At 45.7% G+C, this 16,902-nt stretch overlaps 1 protein-coding gene across 1 annotated transcript in view; it reads right to left on the reverse strand.

Moving 5' to 3' along the window:
- LOC106603676 (protein turtle homolog B) overlaps nucleotides 1–16,902 on the reverse strand; it is a 200,400-nt gene that overhangs the window by 33,736 nt on the left and 149,762 nt on the right. The window contains exons 15-17 of the mRNA XM_014197639.3: nucleotides 16,252–16,336; nucleotides 13,722–13,886; nucleotides 13,526–13,571 (exon numbers count right to left, since the gene is read on the reverse strand). Coding sequence (XP_014053114.1) covers nucleotides 13,526–13,571; nucleotides 13,722–13,886; nucleotides 16,252–16,336 — 296 coding nt within the window. The remainder of the gene's footprint in view (nucleotides 1–13,525; nucleotides 13,572–13,721; nucleotides 13,887–16,251; nucleotides 16,337–16,902) is intronic.

The following is a 16,902-nucleotide window of genomic DNA, read 5'->3' on the forward strand; positions in this document are numbered from 1 at the left end:
ATACTGAGTACTGTGGAAGTAATGCATTTCAGAGGGAACGGGGGTATCCCTCCGTCTGGCTTTGGTAGCAGCACCACACACACCCTTGTTCCTATGTCTTTTGGGAGACATTTCCAAACCTCCTTTACTTTCAACCCTAAACCTATTAGCAGTTAATAGTTTATATTGGTGGGATGGAGAATAAGTAAAGGAAGTGTGTATATATATATATATACACACACACACACACACAGTTGAAGTCGGAAGTTTACATACACCTTAGCCAAATATATTTAAACTCAGTTTTTCACAATTCTTGACATTTAATCCTAGAAAAAATTCTGTTTTAGGGCAGTTAGGATCACCACTTTATTTTAAGAATGTGAAATGCCAGAATAATAGTAGAGAGAATTATTTATTTCAGCTTTTATTTCTTTCATCACAATCCCAGTGGGTCAGAAGTTTACATACACTCAATTAGTATTGCCTTCAAATTGTTTAACATGGGTCAAACGCTTCTGGTAGCCTTCCACAAACTTCCCACAATAAGTTGGGTGAATTTTGGCCCATTCCACCTGGCATAGCTGGTGTAACTGAGTCAGGTTTGTAGGCCTCCTTGCTCGCACACACTTTTTCAGTTCTGCCCACACATTTTCTGTGGGATTGAGGTCAGGGCTTTGTGATGGCCACTCCAATACCTTGACTTTGTTGTCCTTAAGCCATTTTGCCACAACTTTGGAAGTATACTTGGGGTCATTGTCCATTTGGAAGACCCATTTGCGACCAAGCTTTAACTTCCTGACTGATGTCTTGAGATGTTGCTTCAATATATCCACATAATTTTCCTCCCTCATGATTGCATCTATTTTGTGAAGTGCACCAGTCCCTCCTGCAGCAAAGCACCCCCACAACATGATGCTGCCACCCCTGTGCTTCACGGTTGGGATGGTGTTCCTTGGCTTGCAAGCCTCCCCCTTTTCCCTCCAAACATAACAATGGTCATTATGGCTAAACAGTTCTATTTTTGTTTCATCAGAACAGAGGACATTTCTCCACAAAGTACGATGTTTGTCCCCATGTGCAGTTGCAAACCGTAGTCTGGCTTTTTTATGGCGGTTTTGGAGCAGTGGCTTCTTCCTTGCTGAGCGGCCTTTCAGGTTATGTCGATATAGGACTCGTTTTACTGTGGATATAGATACTTTTGTACCTGTTTCCTCCAGAATCTTCACAAGGTCCTTTGCTGTTGTTCTGGGATTGATTTGCACTTTCCGCACCAAAGTACGTTCATCTCTAGGAGACAGAACACGTCTCCTTTCTGAGCGGTATGACAGCTGCGTGGTCCCATGGTGTTTATACTTGTGTACTATTGTTTGTACAGATGAACGTGGTACCTTCAGGCGTTTGGAAATTGCTCCCAATGATGAACCAGACTTGTGGAGGTCTACAATTGTTTTTCTGAGGTCTTGGCTGATTTCTTTTGATTTCCCCATGATGCCAAGCAAAGAGACACTGAGTTTGAAAGTAGGCCTTGAAATACATCCACAGGTACACCTTCAATTGTCTCCAATTATGTCAATTAGCCTATCAGAAGCTTCTAAAGCCATGACATCATTTTCTGTAATTTTCCAAGCTGTTTAAAGGCACAGTCAACTTAGTGTATGTAAACTTCTGACCCACTGGAATTGTGATAAGGTGAATTATAAGTGAAATAATCTGTCTGTAAACAATTGTTGGAAAAATTACTTGTGTCTTGCACAAAGTAGATGCCCTAACCGACTTGCCAAGACTATAGTTTGTTAACAAGAAATTTGTGAAGTGGTTGAAAAACAAGTTTTAATGACTCCAACCTAAGTGTATGTAAACTTCCGACTTCAACCTTATATATACAGTGCATTCGGGAAATATTCAGACCCTGTAACGCCCTGGCCATAGAGAGTTTTTTTTTTGTTCTTTATTTTGGTTAGGCCAGGGTGTTACATTGGGTGGGCGTTCTATGTTTTTTCTATGTTTTTGTATTTCTTTGTTTTGGGCCCAGGACTAGGCCTCCAGTGGGTCTCCCTATCCTGGTCTGTCCTGTGCCTGCTCCACGGACCAGGCCTCCAGTGGGTCTCCCCATCCTGGTTAAGCCTGTGCCTCCTCCTCGGACCAGGCCACCAGTGGGTCTCCCCATCCTGGTCTGTCCTGTGCCTGCTCCACGGACCAGGTCTCCAGGGGGTCTCCCCATCCTGGTTAAGCCTGTGCCTCCTCCTCGGACCAGGCCTCCAGTGGGTCTCCCCATCCTGGTCAGTCCTGTGCCTCCTCCTAGGACCAGGCCACCAGTGGGTCTCCCCATCCTGGTCTGTCCTGTGCCTGCTCCACGGACCAGGCCTCCAGGGGGTCTCCCCATCCTGGTTAAGCCTGTGCCTCCTCCTCGAACCAGGCCTCCAGTGGGTCCCCCCATCCTGGTCAGTCCTGTGCCTCCTCCTAGGACCAGGCCACCAGTGGGTCTCCCCATCCTGGTCTGTCCGGTGCCACCTCCCAGGACTAGGCCTCCAGAGTGGCCCGCCTGTTCGGAGCTGCCAGAGTGGCCCGCCTGTTCGGAGCTGCCAGAGTGGCCCGCCTGTTCGGAGCTGCCAGAGTGTCCCGCCTGTTCGGAGCTGCCAGAGTGTCCCGCCTGTTCGGAACTGCCAGAGTGGCCCGCCTGTTCGGATCTGCCAGAGTGGCCCGCCGGTCCGGATCTGCCAGAGTGGCCCGCCGGTCCGGATCTGCCAGAGTGGCGCGCCTGTCCGGATCTGCCAGAATGGCCCGCCTGTCCGGATCTGCCAGAGTGGCCCGCCTGTCCGGATCTGCCATCGCCACCCGCCAGCCGGGCGCAGCCATCGCCGCCCGCCAGCCGGGTGCAGCAAGGGACACCCGCCAGCCGGGCGCAGCCATCGCCACCCGCCAGCCGGGCGCAGCCAGGGTCGTCCGCCAGCTGGGCGCAACAAGGGTCGCCCGCCAGCCGGGCGAAGTCAAGGTCGCCCACCAGACCTTCGGCGCAGCCAGGTGCGCCACCTAAGAGGTCGACGCCAAGGGTGGGGCAGAGGCCACGTCCCGCACCTGAGCCGCCGCCGTAAGAAGGCCCATCCGGACCCTCCCCTTCAGTGTCAGGTTTTGCGGCCGGAGTCCGCACCTTGGGGGGGGGGGGGGGTACTGTAACGCCCTGGCCATAGAGAGGGTTTTTTTTGTTCTTCATTTTGGTTAGGCCAGGGTGTTACATTGGGTGGGCGTTCTATGTTTTTTCTATGTTTTTGTATTTCTTTGTTTTGGGCCGTGTGTGGCTCCCAATCAGGCACAGCTGAAGTTCGTTGTTGTTGATTGGGAGTCACACATAAGGAGCATGTGTTTTCTTTGGGTTTTGTGGGGGATTATTTCTGTTTAGTGTTTTGCACCTGACAGGACTGTTTGGCTGTCGGTTTTCTTGTTTGTTTTGTATAGTGTTCTTACGTAATTAAAAATACAAAGATGAACACTAACTCCGCTGCGTATTGGTCCACTTTCTCGGACGATGACTTCTCTGTTTCGTCTGACGAAGAAGACAGCCGTTACAGACCCCTTGACTTTTTAAACATTTTGTTATGTTACAGCCTTATTCTAAAATTGATTAAATATTTTTTAAATCCTCATCAATCTACACAGAATACCCCATAATGACAAACCGAAAACAGGTTTTTAGACATTTTTGCTAATTTATAAAGAAAAACAGAAATACCTTATTTACATAAGTATTCAGACCCTTTGCTATGAGACTCGAAATTGAGCTCAGGTGCATCCTCTTTCCATTGATCATCCTTGAGATATTTCTACAACTTGATTGGAGGCCACCTGTGGTAAATTAAATTGAGTGGACATGATTCGTAAAGGCACACACCTGTTTATATAAGGTCCCACAGTTGACAGTGCATGTCAGAGCAAAAACCAAGCCATGAGGTTGAAGGAATTGTCTGCCAAACTGAGCAATCGGGGGAAAAGGACATTGGTCAGGGAGGTGAACAAGAACCCGATGGTCACTCTGACAGAGCTCCAGAGTGCCTCTGTGGAGATGGGAGAACCTTCCAGAATGACAACCATCTCTGCAGCACTCCACCAATCAGGCCTTTATGGTAGAGTGGCCAGACAGAAGCCACCCCTCAGTAAAAGGCACACCTTTAAGGACTCTCAGACCATGAGAAACAAGATTCTCTGGTCTGATGAAACCAAGATTGAACTCTTTGGCCTGAATGCCAAGCGTCACATCTGGAAGAAAGCTGTAACCATCCCTACAGTGAAGCATGTTGGTGGCAGCATCATGCTGTGGAGATTTTTTTCAGTGGCAGGGACTGAGAGACTAGTCAGGATCAAGGTAAAGATGAATGGAGCGAAGAACAGAGAGATCCTTGATGAAAACCTGCTCCAGAGCGCTCAGGGCCGCAGACTGGGGCAAAGTTTTTTTATTTATTTAACTAGGCAAGTCAGTTAAGAACAAATTCTTATTTTCAATGACGGCCTAGGAACAGTGGGTTAACTGCCTTGTTCAGGGGCAGAACGACAGATTTGTACCTTGTCAGTTTGGGGATTCGATCTTGCAACCTTTCGGTTACTAGTCAAATGCTCTAACCACTAGGCTACGCTGCCGCCCCGGTTCACCTTCCAACAGGACAACGACCCTAAACTCACAATAAGGCAACGCAGGAGTGGCTTCGGGACAAGTCTCTGAAGGTCCTTCAGCCAGAGCCCGGACTTGAACCTAATCGAACATTGCTGGAAAGACCTGAAAATAGCTGTGCAGCGACACTCCCCATGCAACCTGACAGAGCTTAGAGAATCTGCAGAGAAGAATGGGAGAAACTCCCCAAATCGAGTTGTGCCTAGCTTGTAGCGTGATACCCTTAGAAGACTTGAGGCTGTAATCACTGCCAAAGGTGCTTCAACAAAGTACTGAGTAAAGGGTGAAAATACTTATGTAAATGTGATATTTCTGGGGGGGGTTTATACATTTGCAAAACTTTCTGAAAACGTGTTTTTGCTTTGTCATTAAAGGGGTCTGAATACTTTCCGAATGCACTGTGAATATATATATCTTTCATTGTTCTATTGCTCTAAAGTGACTTAGTGAACTGGAGTGCAATTGGCTTGTGCCAACATTTACAGAAGCCAATAATGACAGCTTGCCCTCCAAGAAAAATGGATTGTCCACAAATACCCCATTGACAACAATACATTAAACTTTGTTTTGAATTTCTGTTCTCTTTCTTCTGTGACTATGTTCAAGCCTTATAATATGTACAGTGATTAGAGAGATTTGGAAGATAATGTTCAAGTGCATAACCATAGCCAAGGCAAACTCCTTCACTTTTTCTTCAATGACAAGTGGATGGAAAGTATGCAACGTTGATGAGTACTGCATATTACACAAATAATAGGATCATATGTACAATGCAAGAGATTTCTGCTTGACATGGTGTGTAAACCATTAAGCCATATCCAAAAGTCATCAAAGGTAGCAGTTATTAGAACTGGGGGGAGAAGACACACAAAAGAGTGGTTCATTAAATTAATGAATTGAAGAACAGGATAATTTATCTCATTAGGCTCAGTCAGCAGTTTGGTCAGTTGTTCTTTTCAAGTGTGATTTCAGAGTTTGGAAAATGTGTCAACTTTCCATGGTAACATTGATAAAGTGTTTTAGTGTACCATGGTGAACTGCTGAGCAGAGTAAAGCTAGTGCCTGTGGCCCAGGGTTCCACGCCCCCCCACCCCCAATTTTATTTTAGCCCTGCGGTATAATTTGCACTCTGGATGGCACTTTCAAGTGAATTTACGGCTGTATGCTAATACCCTTACATAAAATCCTGACCTTGAATGCAAACACTGTAACAAGACTTTTAGAATTGATTTATGATTTACCATACCTACACTACCCGTCAAAAGTTTTAGAACACCTGCTCATTCAAGGGTTTTTCTTTATTTGTACTATTTTCTACATTGTAGAGTAATAGTGAAGATATCAAAACTATGAAATAACAAATATGGAATCATGTAGTAACCAAAAAAGTGTTAAACAAATCAAAATATATTTTATATTTGAGATTCTTCAAATAGCCACCCTTTCCCTTGATGACAGCTTTGCACACTCTTGGCATTCTCTCAACCAGCTTCATGAGGCAGTCAATTGGAATGCCTTTCAATTAACAGGTGTGCCTTGTTAAAAGTTAATTTGTGGAATGTATTTTCATTCTTAATGAGTTTGAGCCAATCAGTTGTGTTGTGACAAGGTGAGGGGGGTATACAAATGATAGCCCTATTTGGTTAAAGACCAAGGCCATATTATGGCAAGAACAGCTCAAATAAGCAAAGAGAAATGACAGTCCATCATTACTTTGAGACATGAAGGTCAGTCAATATGAAACATTTGAAGAACTTTGAAAGTTTCTTCAAGTGCAGTTGCAAAACCACCACAGGACAGGAAGACCCAGAGTTACCTCTGCTGCAGGGGATAAGTTCATTAGAGTTACCAGCCTCAGAAATTGCTGCCCAAATAAATGCTTCACAGAGTTCAAGTAACCGACACATCTCAACATCATCTGTTCAGAGGAGACTGTGTGAATCAGGCCTTCATGGTCAAATTGCTGCAAAGAAACCACTACTAAAGGACACCAATAAGAAGAAGAGACTTGCTTGGGCCAAGAAACACGAGCAATGGACATTAGACCGGTGGAAATTTGTCCTTTGGTCTGCAGTGTCTTTGTGAGAAGCGGGTGATTTTCTGGTGACACTGTCTGTGATTTATGTCGAATTCAAGGCACACTTAACCAGCATGGCTACCACAGCATTCTGCAGCGATACACCACCCATCTGGTTTGGGCTTAGTGGACTATCATTTGTTTTTCAACAGGACAATGACCCAACATACCTCCAGGCTGTGTAAGGGCTATTTGACCAAGAAGGAGAGTGATGGAGTGCTGCATCAGATGACCTGGCCTCCACAATCCCCCGACCTCAACCAAATTGAGATGGTTTGGCATGAGTCGGACCGCAGAGTGAAGGAAAAGCAGCCAACAAGTGCTCAGCATATGTGGGAACTCCTTCAAGACTGTTGGAAAAGCATTCCAGGTGAAGCTGGTTGAGAGAATGCCAAGCGTGTGCAAAGGGTGACTATTTGAATAATTTCAAATATAAAATATATTTTGATTTGTTTAACACTTTTTTGGTTACTACATGATTCCATATGTGTTATTTCAATGTTTTGATGTATTCAGTATTATTCTACAATGTAGAAAATAGTAAAAATAAAGAAAAACCCTTAAATGAGTAGGTGTTCTAAAACTTTTGACCGGTAGTGTAAGCTGAAGCATTTAATGTGTGGAAGAATCATAATTATATAGAAAAAATCCATCTAGCATTGATTAAGTTTCAAAATGTTATGGCCCACCTAAACTGTGTCGGTGCCCCACATTGGCCGCACCATTCAAAATGTTCAGGACACACCACTGCACAGAAGCATGGATAGTAAAGCCAGGGGCCAGGATGGTGTGAAGAAGCATGAGGGAGGCCCCAGGGTCCAAATGGAAAAAGACAGCTAGGAAACATAATTCACAGCATGCATGTTTTTTACCATGTTAAACTTCAGTTCTTGCCAGCGCCAAAAAAGTATTCTCGACAAGGATCAAAGAACAACTTTGTTGTAAGGGTACGAAAGAGGAATAATGAGAAAATAAGAACAAGTCAGGGGATTCTGGAAACTCGCAATGTACCAGACGTACTTTGCCAGTGAGCCAATTTTCAACCGCAGCCTTTCAGCCAGATCCTCTGCTAACCTATAGTCATACACATAGTGAGCGTAGAGGAGATAGGCATAGGGGACCGAACAGAACATAGTCCAGGCTGAATACTTACGTTACGGGGTGAAGTTTCCCTAGTTACAGATCTAGGATCAGCTTCCCTCCCCAATTTCTAACCTTAACTGTAAGCACAAGCATTTCACTACACTCGCAATAACATCTGCTTAACCATGTGTATGTGACCAATAACATTTTATTTGATTTTAACTATTGGTTTGGAAAAGCAAAACTGACCCAACATCAGCGACCCAAGATCAATCTACACCAATACTAACACAGAGAGAGGGATTTATCTCCTTTCAGTATCTGAAGCTGGTCTCTGATCACAGCTTTCACCTGACTTCATCTTTCATCCATGAACTGAGGATATGGGTTAGCAATAGCATATTAGCGCTTGTGTGTGTCCTAGTGGTCTGATTTATAATTGCACATCATCTAGGTTGGATTAGCCTATGCACTGTTGCCAGAAAAGGGCTAACATCCGTTTTTAAGGGATACAGTATTTTCAACCTATCTTCCGTTTCCCGTGAAAAATGGGTCTGGGAACATCGCTCAGGCGTTTTTTCCCGCCTGCTACGTAAGGTTAAGATTGAGTTATCACGGAAGAAAAAAAGCTTACTTTGGACTATATAACCTATTGCCCTTTTCACACTACTACTGAGCCGGGCCATGATAAGCCGAGCTGCACTAGGCTGGCCTGGTTACATACCCACCATAGTTGCTGGAAGTTTGCAGGATAGGACAATGTGGAAGGAAAACATCCGAACCAGCACAGTACGGTTCGGGTCGGCACTTTAGTGTTAAAAGGGTCAAATGGAGTCCCAAGACGAGGGCTAAAGACAGGAATCACAATCAAGTGGCAGCTTTTGGAAAAATAACAGGCTACAGTGACAAATCGGATACTTACCTGTTACTTTGTTGATTTTTTACCTCTTACATGACATTTAAAACACCACAACTTTATAGACATAACACATTCTCTTCTCCTAAAATGTTGGTTGTACGTCCTGTTGCAATGTTAGTACCACGACACCAGGAGTTCAACAAAACATGCTCTGTACGTGAGTGGATCAAAATATATTATACTTCTATGGAATGCAGCTCAACGATATATGCTTGTTCAGTCCTCAAAGCCCACAGAAGGAATGAGTTTGAGAAAGAGAGAATCTATGTGGCAATTAAGATGCTATTTTAATGAGGCCACAGTAGCCAAATGAGGCCCTTGGAAAGATCTGAGGGAGAACCATTTCTCCAATCCAACAGTCTGTCAGACCTCTGAAGCACCGCCCTCAAATAATTATCAAACGTTCTGCCTTTAATGTCAGGGATTTTTGATTGATGTCTCTATGTAGACTAGTGCAGTGTTACCTAGCTAGCTACCTAGTTGTCTTTGTCATAACTTGATAATTGTTAATTGATAATTGTTAGCTAGCCAGCCATCGAGGTTAGCTAGCCAGCTATTTCCGTCCCCCGCGACGCCATTTTTCCTAACCTAGCCAACTATTACCGACGAGCAGCATTGTTGAAACTAAATACACTACAAGGAACGTCTTGATTAGTGTTATGTTAGCTAGCTAGCTACAAAGTTGCTTTGTATCATGACAAGGTGTAGTACTGAAACTACCGAGGTTACCTAGCCAGCTACACGTTCAAAGTCAACAACGCAGCCACTGCTAGCTAGCCTACTCCACCAGCCAGCAGTACTGTATCATCTTAGTCAATAACATTTTTGCAACGTAAGCTTAACTTCCTGAACATTCGAGACGTGTAGTCCACTTGTCACTCCAATCTCATTTGCATTAGCGTAGCCTCTTCTGTAGCTTGTCTACTATGTGTCCGCCTATCCCTGTTCTCTCTCCTCTGCACAGGCCATACAAACGCTCCACACCGCGTGGCCGCTGCCACTCTAACCTGGTGGTCCCAGCGCGCACGACCCACGTGGAGTTCCAGGTCTCCGGCAGCCTCTGGAACTGCCGGTCTGCGGCCAACAAGGCAGAGTTCATCTCAGCCTATGCTACCCTCCAGTCCCTAGACTTCCTGGCGCTGACGGAAACATGGATCACCACAGATAACACTGCTACTCCTACTGCTCTCTCCTCGTCTGACTACGTGTTCTCGCATACCCCTAGAGCATCGAGCCAGCGGGGTGGTGGCACTGGAATCCTCATCTCTCCCAAGTGGACATTCTCTCTTTCTCCCCTGACCCATCTGTCTATCTCCTCATTTGAATTCCATGCTGTCACAGTTACCAGCCCTTTCAAGCTTAACATCCTTATCATTTATCGCCCTCCAGGTTCCCTTGGAGAGTTCATCAATGAGCTTGACGCCTTGATAAGTTCCTTTCCTGAGGATGGCTCACCTCTCACAGTTCTGGGTGACTTTAACCTCCCCACGTCTACCTTTGACTCATTCCTCTCTGCCTCCTTCTTTCCACTCCTCTCCTCTTTTGACCTCACCCTCTCACCTTCCCCCCCTACTCACAAGGCAGGCAATACGCTTGACCTCATCTTTACTAGATGCTGTTCTTCCACTAATCTCATTGCAACTCCCCTCCAAGTCTCCGACCACTACCTTGTATCCTTTTCCCTCTCGCTCTCATCCAACACTTCTCACTCTCCCCCTACTCGGATGGTATTGCGCCGTCCCAACCTTCGCTCTCTCTCTCCCGCTACTCTCTCCTCTTCCATCCTATCATCTCTTCCCTCTGCTCAAACCTTCTCCAACCTATCTCCTGATTCTGCCTCCTCAACCCTCCTCTCCTCCCTCTCTGCATCCTTTGATCTCCTCTGTCCCCTATCCTCCAGGCCGGCTCGGTCCTCCCCTCCTGCTCCGTGGCTCGACGACTCACTGCGAGCTCACAGAACAGGGCTCCGGGCAGCCGAGCGGAAATGGAGGAAAACTCGCCTCCCTGCGGACCTGGCATCCTTTCACTCCCTCCTCTCTACATTTTCCTCTTCTGTCTCTGCTGCTAAAGCCACTTTCTACCACTCTAAACTCCAAGCATCTGCCTCTAACCCTAGGAAGCTCTTTGCTACCTTCTCCTCCCTCCTGAATCCTCCTCCCCCTCCCCCCCCCCCCTCCTCCCTCTCTGCGGATGACTTCGTCAACCATTTTGAAAAGAAGGTTGACGACATCCGATCCTCGTTTGCTAAGTCAAACGACACTGCTGGTCCTGCTCACACTGCCCTACCCTGTGCTTTGACCTCTTTCTCCCCTCTCTCTCCAGATGAAATCTCGCGTCTTGTGACGGCCGGCCGCCCAACAACCTGCCCACTTGACCCTATCCCCTCCTCTCTTCTCCAGACCATTTCCGGAGACCTTCTCCCCTACCTCACCTCGCTCATCAACGCATCCTTGACCGCTGGCTACGTCCCTTCCGTCTTCAAGAGAGCGAGAGTTGCACCCCTTCTGAAAAAACCTACACTCGACCCCTCCGATGTCAACAACTACAGGCCAGTATCCCTTCTTTCCTTTCTCTCCAAAACTCTTGAACGCGCCGTGCTTGGCCAGCTCTCTTGCTATCTCTCTCAGAATGACCTTCTTGATCCTAATCAGTCAGGTTTCAAGACTGGGCATTCAACTGAGACTGCTCTTCTCTGTGTCACGGAGGCTCTCCGCACTGCTAAAGCTAACTCTCTCTCCTCTGCTCTCATCCTTCTAGACCTATCTGCTGCCTTTGATACTGTGAACCATCAGATCCTCCTCTCCACCCTCTCCGAGCTGGGCATCTCTGGCACCGCGCACGCTTGGATTGCGTCCTACCTGACAGGTCGCTCCTACCAGGTGGCGTGGCGAGAATCTGTCTCCGCACCACGTGCTCTCACCACTGGTGTCCCCCAGGGCTCTGTTCTTGGCCCACTCCTATTCTCGCTATACACCAAGTCACTTGGCTCTGTCATATCCTCACATGGTCTCTCATATCATTGCTATGCAGATGACACACAATTAATCTTCTCCTTTCCCCCTTCTGACAACCAGGTGGCGAATCGCATCTCTGCATGTCTGGCAGACATATCAGTGTGGATGACGGATCACCACCTCAAGCTGAACCTCGGCAAGACGGAGCTGCTCTTCCTCCCGGGGAAGGACTGCCCGTTCCATGATCTCGCCATCACGGTTGACAACTCCCTTGTGTCCTCCTCCCAGAGTGCTAAGAGCCTTGGCGTGACCCTGGACAACACCCTGTCGTTCTCCACTAACATCAAGGCGGTGACCCGATCCTGTAGGTTCATGCTCTACAACATTCGCAGAGTACGACCCTGCCTCACACAGGAAGCGGCGCAGGTCCTAATCCAGGCACTTGTCATCTCCCGTCTGGATTACTGCAACTCGCTGTTGGCTGGGCTCCCTGCCTGTGCCATTAAACCCCTACAACTCATCCAGAACGCCGCAGCCCGTCTGGTGTTCAACCTTCCCAAGTTCTCTCACGTCACCCCGCTCCTCCGCTCTCTCCACTGGCTTCCAGTCGAAGCTCGCATCCGCTACAAGACCATGGTGCTTGCCTACGGAGCTGTGAGGGGAACGGCACCTCCGTACCTTCAGGCTCTGATCAGGCCCTACACCCAAACAAGGGCACTCCGTTCATCCACCTCTGGCCTGCTCGCCTCCCTACCTCTGAGGAAGCACAGTTCCCGCTCAGCCCAGTCAAAACTGTTCGCTGCTCTGGCACCCCAATGGTGGAACAAGCTCCCTCACGACGCCAGGACAGCGGAGTCAATCACCACCTTCCGGAGACACCTGAAACCCCACCTCTTCAAGGAATACCTGGGATAGGATAAGGTAATCCTTCTAACCCCCCCCCCTTAAAAGATTTAGATGCACTATTGTAAAGTGGTTGTTCCACTGGATATTATAGGTGAATGCACCAATTTGTAAGTCGCTCTGGATAAGAGCGTCTGCTAAATGACTAAAATGTAAAATGTAAAAATGTAGGGTTGTTTTCTTTTGATACTAAAATACTTGGACTGCGTCTCAAATTACACCCTGTTCCCTTTATAGTGCACTACTTTTTTTTACCAGCACCCCATATGGCTCTGGTCAAAAGTAATGCACTATATAGGGAACACACACAAAGACTTGGTTGCTAGATTAGACACCAATGTTTGTGAACACGGCCATGACAACCTCTCTCTGACGAAGAGGTATTGATCGTTCAGTCCCACTGTTATTAGGAAAACAAGGTCAACAATGATGAATTTAACTTCCTGGGCCGTGACAAAGACAAGCTTGTGTACAAGCTCAGCTCTACTAGTCCATTAAAATTACATGAATGAAAACAGGTAGCTGAAAGTGTTTTCTCTAGGCCGCATTTTGTTGGGAATTACCGACAACATGATTTTAATTTTGAATGTTTCTAAAATATGAGTTGTATTTTTTCAATATCATATTGAGCATTTACTGTACGCGACAAGTATCTGGGATTAGCATTAAGAATGTGTTGGTTCCAAATATGACCATTAAAGAGTAAGTATGAGCTTTGCTGAGATGAACTACGGGTAATAGCTAGCTACACAGTGACCGCCCCCGTCCGTCAATATCTGGCCAATCGCTGGCCAGTAATTGGTGGTCCTGCCAATAAGCTTTCTCTATTTGATAGGCGTGTCTGCTAGAAGCCTTGAGGTGTGATGCAGTGCACCCTGCCCTTGATTTGCATAATTTGCAACGAAGTAAGAAAAAGAGAAAAGCGTTGTTGGCTTAGGGTTACTTACGGAGTTTCCACACTTTTTCTGCAGTGTGTTATCGAGAGAGGGGGATCTGAAAAAGAGGTGGGGGGGGATTAATTCAATGTTTAATTTGATGTCTATTCAAAGAAATGTCAAGAGAGCTCTATATTGCTATATCAGCTGTCAAATCATGTGTATGTGTGTCTGTCTGTAAATCCTTGTGTCTCTATATGTGTCTCACCTCTCCTCCTCTTGAGCTTTCGTCGGCGCTGCTTGTTGACGAAGCAGGCTGCCAGTGTGCTAAAGAGGACAGCAGCTGCCAGGAAACAGATGGTAGCCACGATGCCAGCCACCACCGGCCGCGCCAGCCCCCCCTCATCCACCATTTCCGGGGGAGGGAAGAAGTCTGGGGAACAGGAGGTGGGGGTTGTGAAAGAGAGAGAGAGAGGGATGAGAGGGGGGAAAGGTAGAGGGGGAGGGGGAGAGAGGGAGGAAGAGAGAGGGAGAGAGAATGAGAGTGGGAAAGCGAGACATGACATGACTTTTCTGCCAGGAGGCTATAGGCTTGGACAGGTCTTTGACCCAAAACAATACTGTGACCGAAATCCACCCACAATAATAAGTATATTAGCTTTATATTGGTATAGTAACTAAGCATATTGGTATATAAGAAAGCAAATCTTTCCAGTCTAGCCATTAAACATGCAATCTTGTGAGCAAGAAAAGTGTATTACATTGTGTAAATGACTTGAGTAACTCCACATAGCCTTTGTACTAGGCTTGGACTTTAAGGAGAATGTAACTGATTACTACGTATGGGAGGGCCTGACATCTGCAGGCCTCTACCAGTCACCACACCAACTGTGTGTGTGTTCATGTCCGTGTGTGTGTGTCTGTGTGTGTGTGTGGTGTGTGTGTGTGTGTGTGTGTGTGTGTGTGTGTGTGCGTGTGTCTAGCTGGCTCCTGCCACACCAACTGGCCGTCCAATTCAACTGATTCAGCGACTCATCATTTATTGTCCTGAATCGACAGACACTTAATGGAAATGGATTAGGAAACTCATTTCCTCATCTACTATACTTTCATGACCACAGACTGTCTAGATGACTGGATACTGAATATGTTCCCGCCCTCCTCATTTTATCTTGGGGAGAATTTGAAATATCAACATTCAGCAAGACTATGATCAAATACTGTTTAAAAAAATGTAGTACAAGTATTTCATCAGGAGGGGGCAGCAAAGTACTTTCAAGTTTAGGAAGTAAACTTGTGAATTATGGTGGAAATTACAAGATTATGTTATAATGCTATAATTGCATCAAATATAATGCTAATTTGTATGTGTTCTACTGAGGATGGGCCTCTGGAAGATTTACGATGTCTTTGGATGATACCGCATTCCAGAGCATGAGTTAATGTTTCTGTTCTATAAGGTACCAGGGAGAGATGGCTTCAGTATGGAGTTGGGGGGCCAGACACTGGTCTCTACTCAATGAGTTCTCATGTTTTTAGAGCAGATACTGTCTGCTGTGAATTATAAGTATCTTTCATTCAAATCTTAACCTTCTGACCCATTCCATACATCTGTTTGTCATGTAGACTGAAGGATGGACTTTGCTATAAAATGCTGTGGCTCAAACCAGCTCATTGAGTTCTCAGTGATCACCTCCAGGGGTGATTACCGACCAGCTCCATTACTGCAGTAATTAAATAGTAAAGTTTGATTGTTTTGAAGAAATCTTAAAAGTCTCTCCTTTTGATTACAATAATTCCACCACAGAAATTTTTGCAGCTCTGGCGATGCTTTCACAGTATACACTTAACCAGCATGGCTACAACAGCATTCTGCAGCGATACGACATCCCATCTGGTTTGTTTTTCAAACAGAACGATGACCCAACACACCTCCAGGCTGTGTAAGTGCTATTTGACCAAGAAGGAGAGTGATGGAGTGCTGCATCAGATGACCTGGCCTCCACAATCACCCAATCTCAACCAAAATAAGATGGTTTGGGATGAGTCGGACTGCAGAGTGAAAGAAAAGCAGCCAAAAAGTGCTCAGCATATGTGGGAACTCCTTCAAGACTGTTGGAAAAGCATTCCAGGTGAATGCCAAGGGTGTGCAAAGCTGCCATCAAGACAGGGCGGCAGGGTAGCCTAGTGGTTAGAGCGTTGGGCTAGTAACCGAAAGGTTGCAAGTTCAAATCCATGAGCTGACAAGGTACAAATCTGTCATTCTGCCCCTGAACACTGAAAATAAGAATTTGTCCTTAACTGACTTGCCTAGTTAAATAAAGGTAAAAAGGCAAAGGGTGGCTATTTGAAGAATCTCAAATATATTTGATTTGTTTAACACTTTCTTGTTTACTACATGATTCCACATGTGTTATTTCATAGTTTTGATGTCTTCATTATTATTCTACAATGTAGAAAAAAGTAAAAAATAAAGAAAAACACTTGAATGAGTAGGTGTTCAAAAACCTTTGACCGGTAGTGTATATTTTGTATGATAATTTTATACAGTTTTGTGGGATTTAAATGGGCCATTAAATTACCACTCCACCAAATTACATAACATTTTTTTTAACAGGATGAATCCCTACAATTATATCCCCATTTGCTTTGTTTTGTCATGTCTTCAGTTAATGTCTGCCATATCTCAATTTTAGTCTGCCACTTGCCCCATGCCTCTGTCTCTCAAATCCTAGACATGTTTTGTGTGATGAAGGGGTGTCCACAGACGTTTATGCGGAGATGTGTTGTTCACTCACCTGTACTGGACACTCCTACTGTGTTACTGGGCTCGCTGACCAGTTCCTCCATGACTGCTATGACCCGGAACTCATACCACGCCTCCTAAGTCACACACGTCAGGGAGATGAGAGTAAGACGGGGCAGAGGAAACACTGTATTTGTGTGTGTTAGTGAAACATCTGTTTAATGTTGAACTCTGTCATTCATGTTGTAGTCTGTCCCATTCTTCTTAGAGTCAATAAAAACTATTGTTTACAAAAAAGAAACCAGTTTGTTCGTTTTAGGAGGAAATCCACAAGGAAATCTACCTGTCAAAGTGGGCATGAAAATGTTTCGCATCACTAACAGTATGTTAGCGAATAAGTAAAAAGGCAGAGCAACAAATAGACAGTCCCTCGTGGTCCAATTACCTCAATAGCTTGAGTAAAAAGCGAGCTGCAGGAATGTGCTACAGTATAGGTGTAATGAGTGATAGAGAAGTGTGAGTGGGTGTTGGGAGTCATGCTAGAATAAAGTACCTGCATAGAATGTGTCTGTATCCCAAATGGCACCCTATTCCATTTATAGTGCTGATATGGTATTTAGTATCCTACTTGCGCCGTGGTCAAAAGTAGTGCACTATAAAATAAATAGGGTGCCATTTGGGATGCGTCCTGTGACTGATGGCT

This window comes from Salmo salar, chromosome 04 (genome assembly GCF_965601325.2).
Source record: "Salmo salar chromosome 04, fSalSal1, whole genome shotgun sequence".
Taxonomy (NCBI): Eukaryota; Metazoa; Chordata; class Actinopteri; order Salmoniformes; family Salmonidae; genus Salmo; species Salmo salar.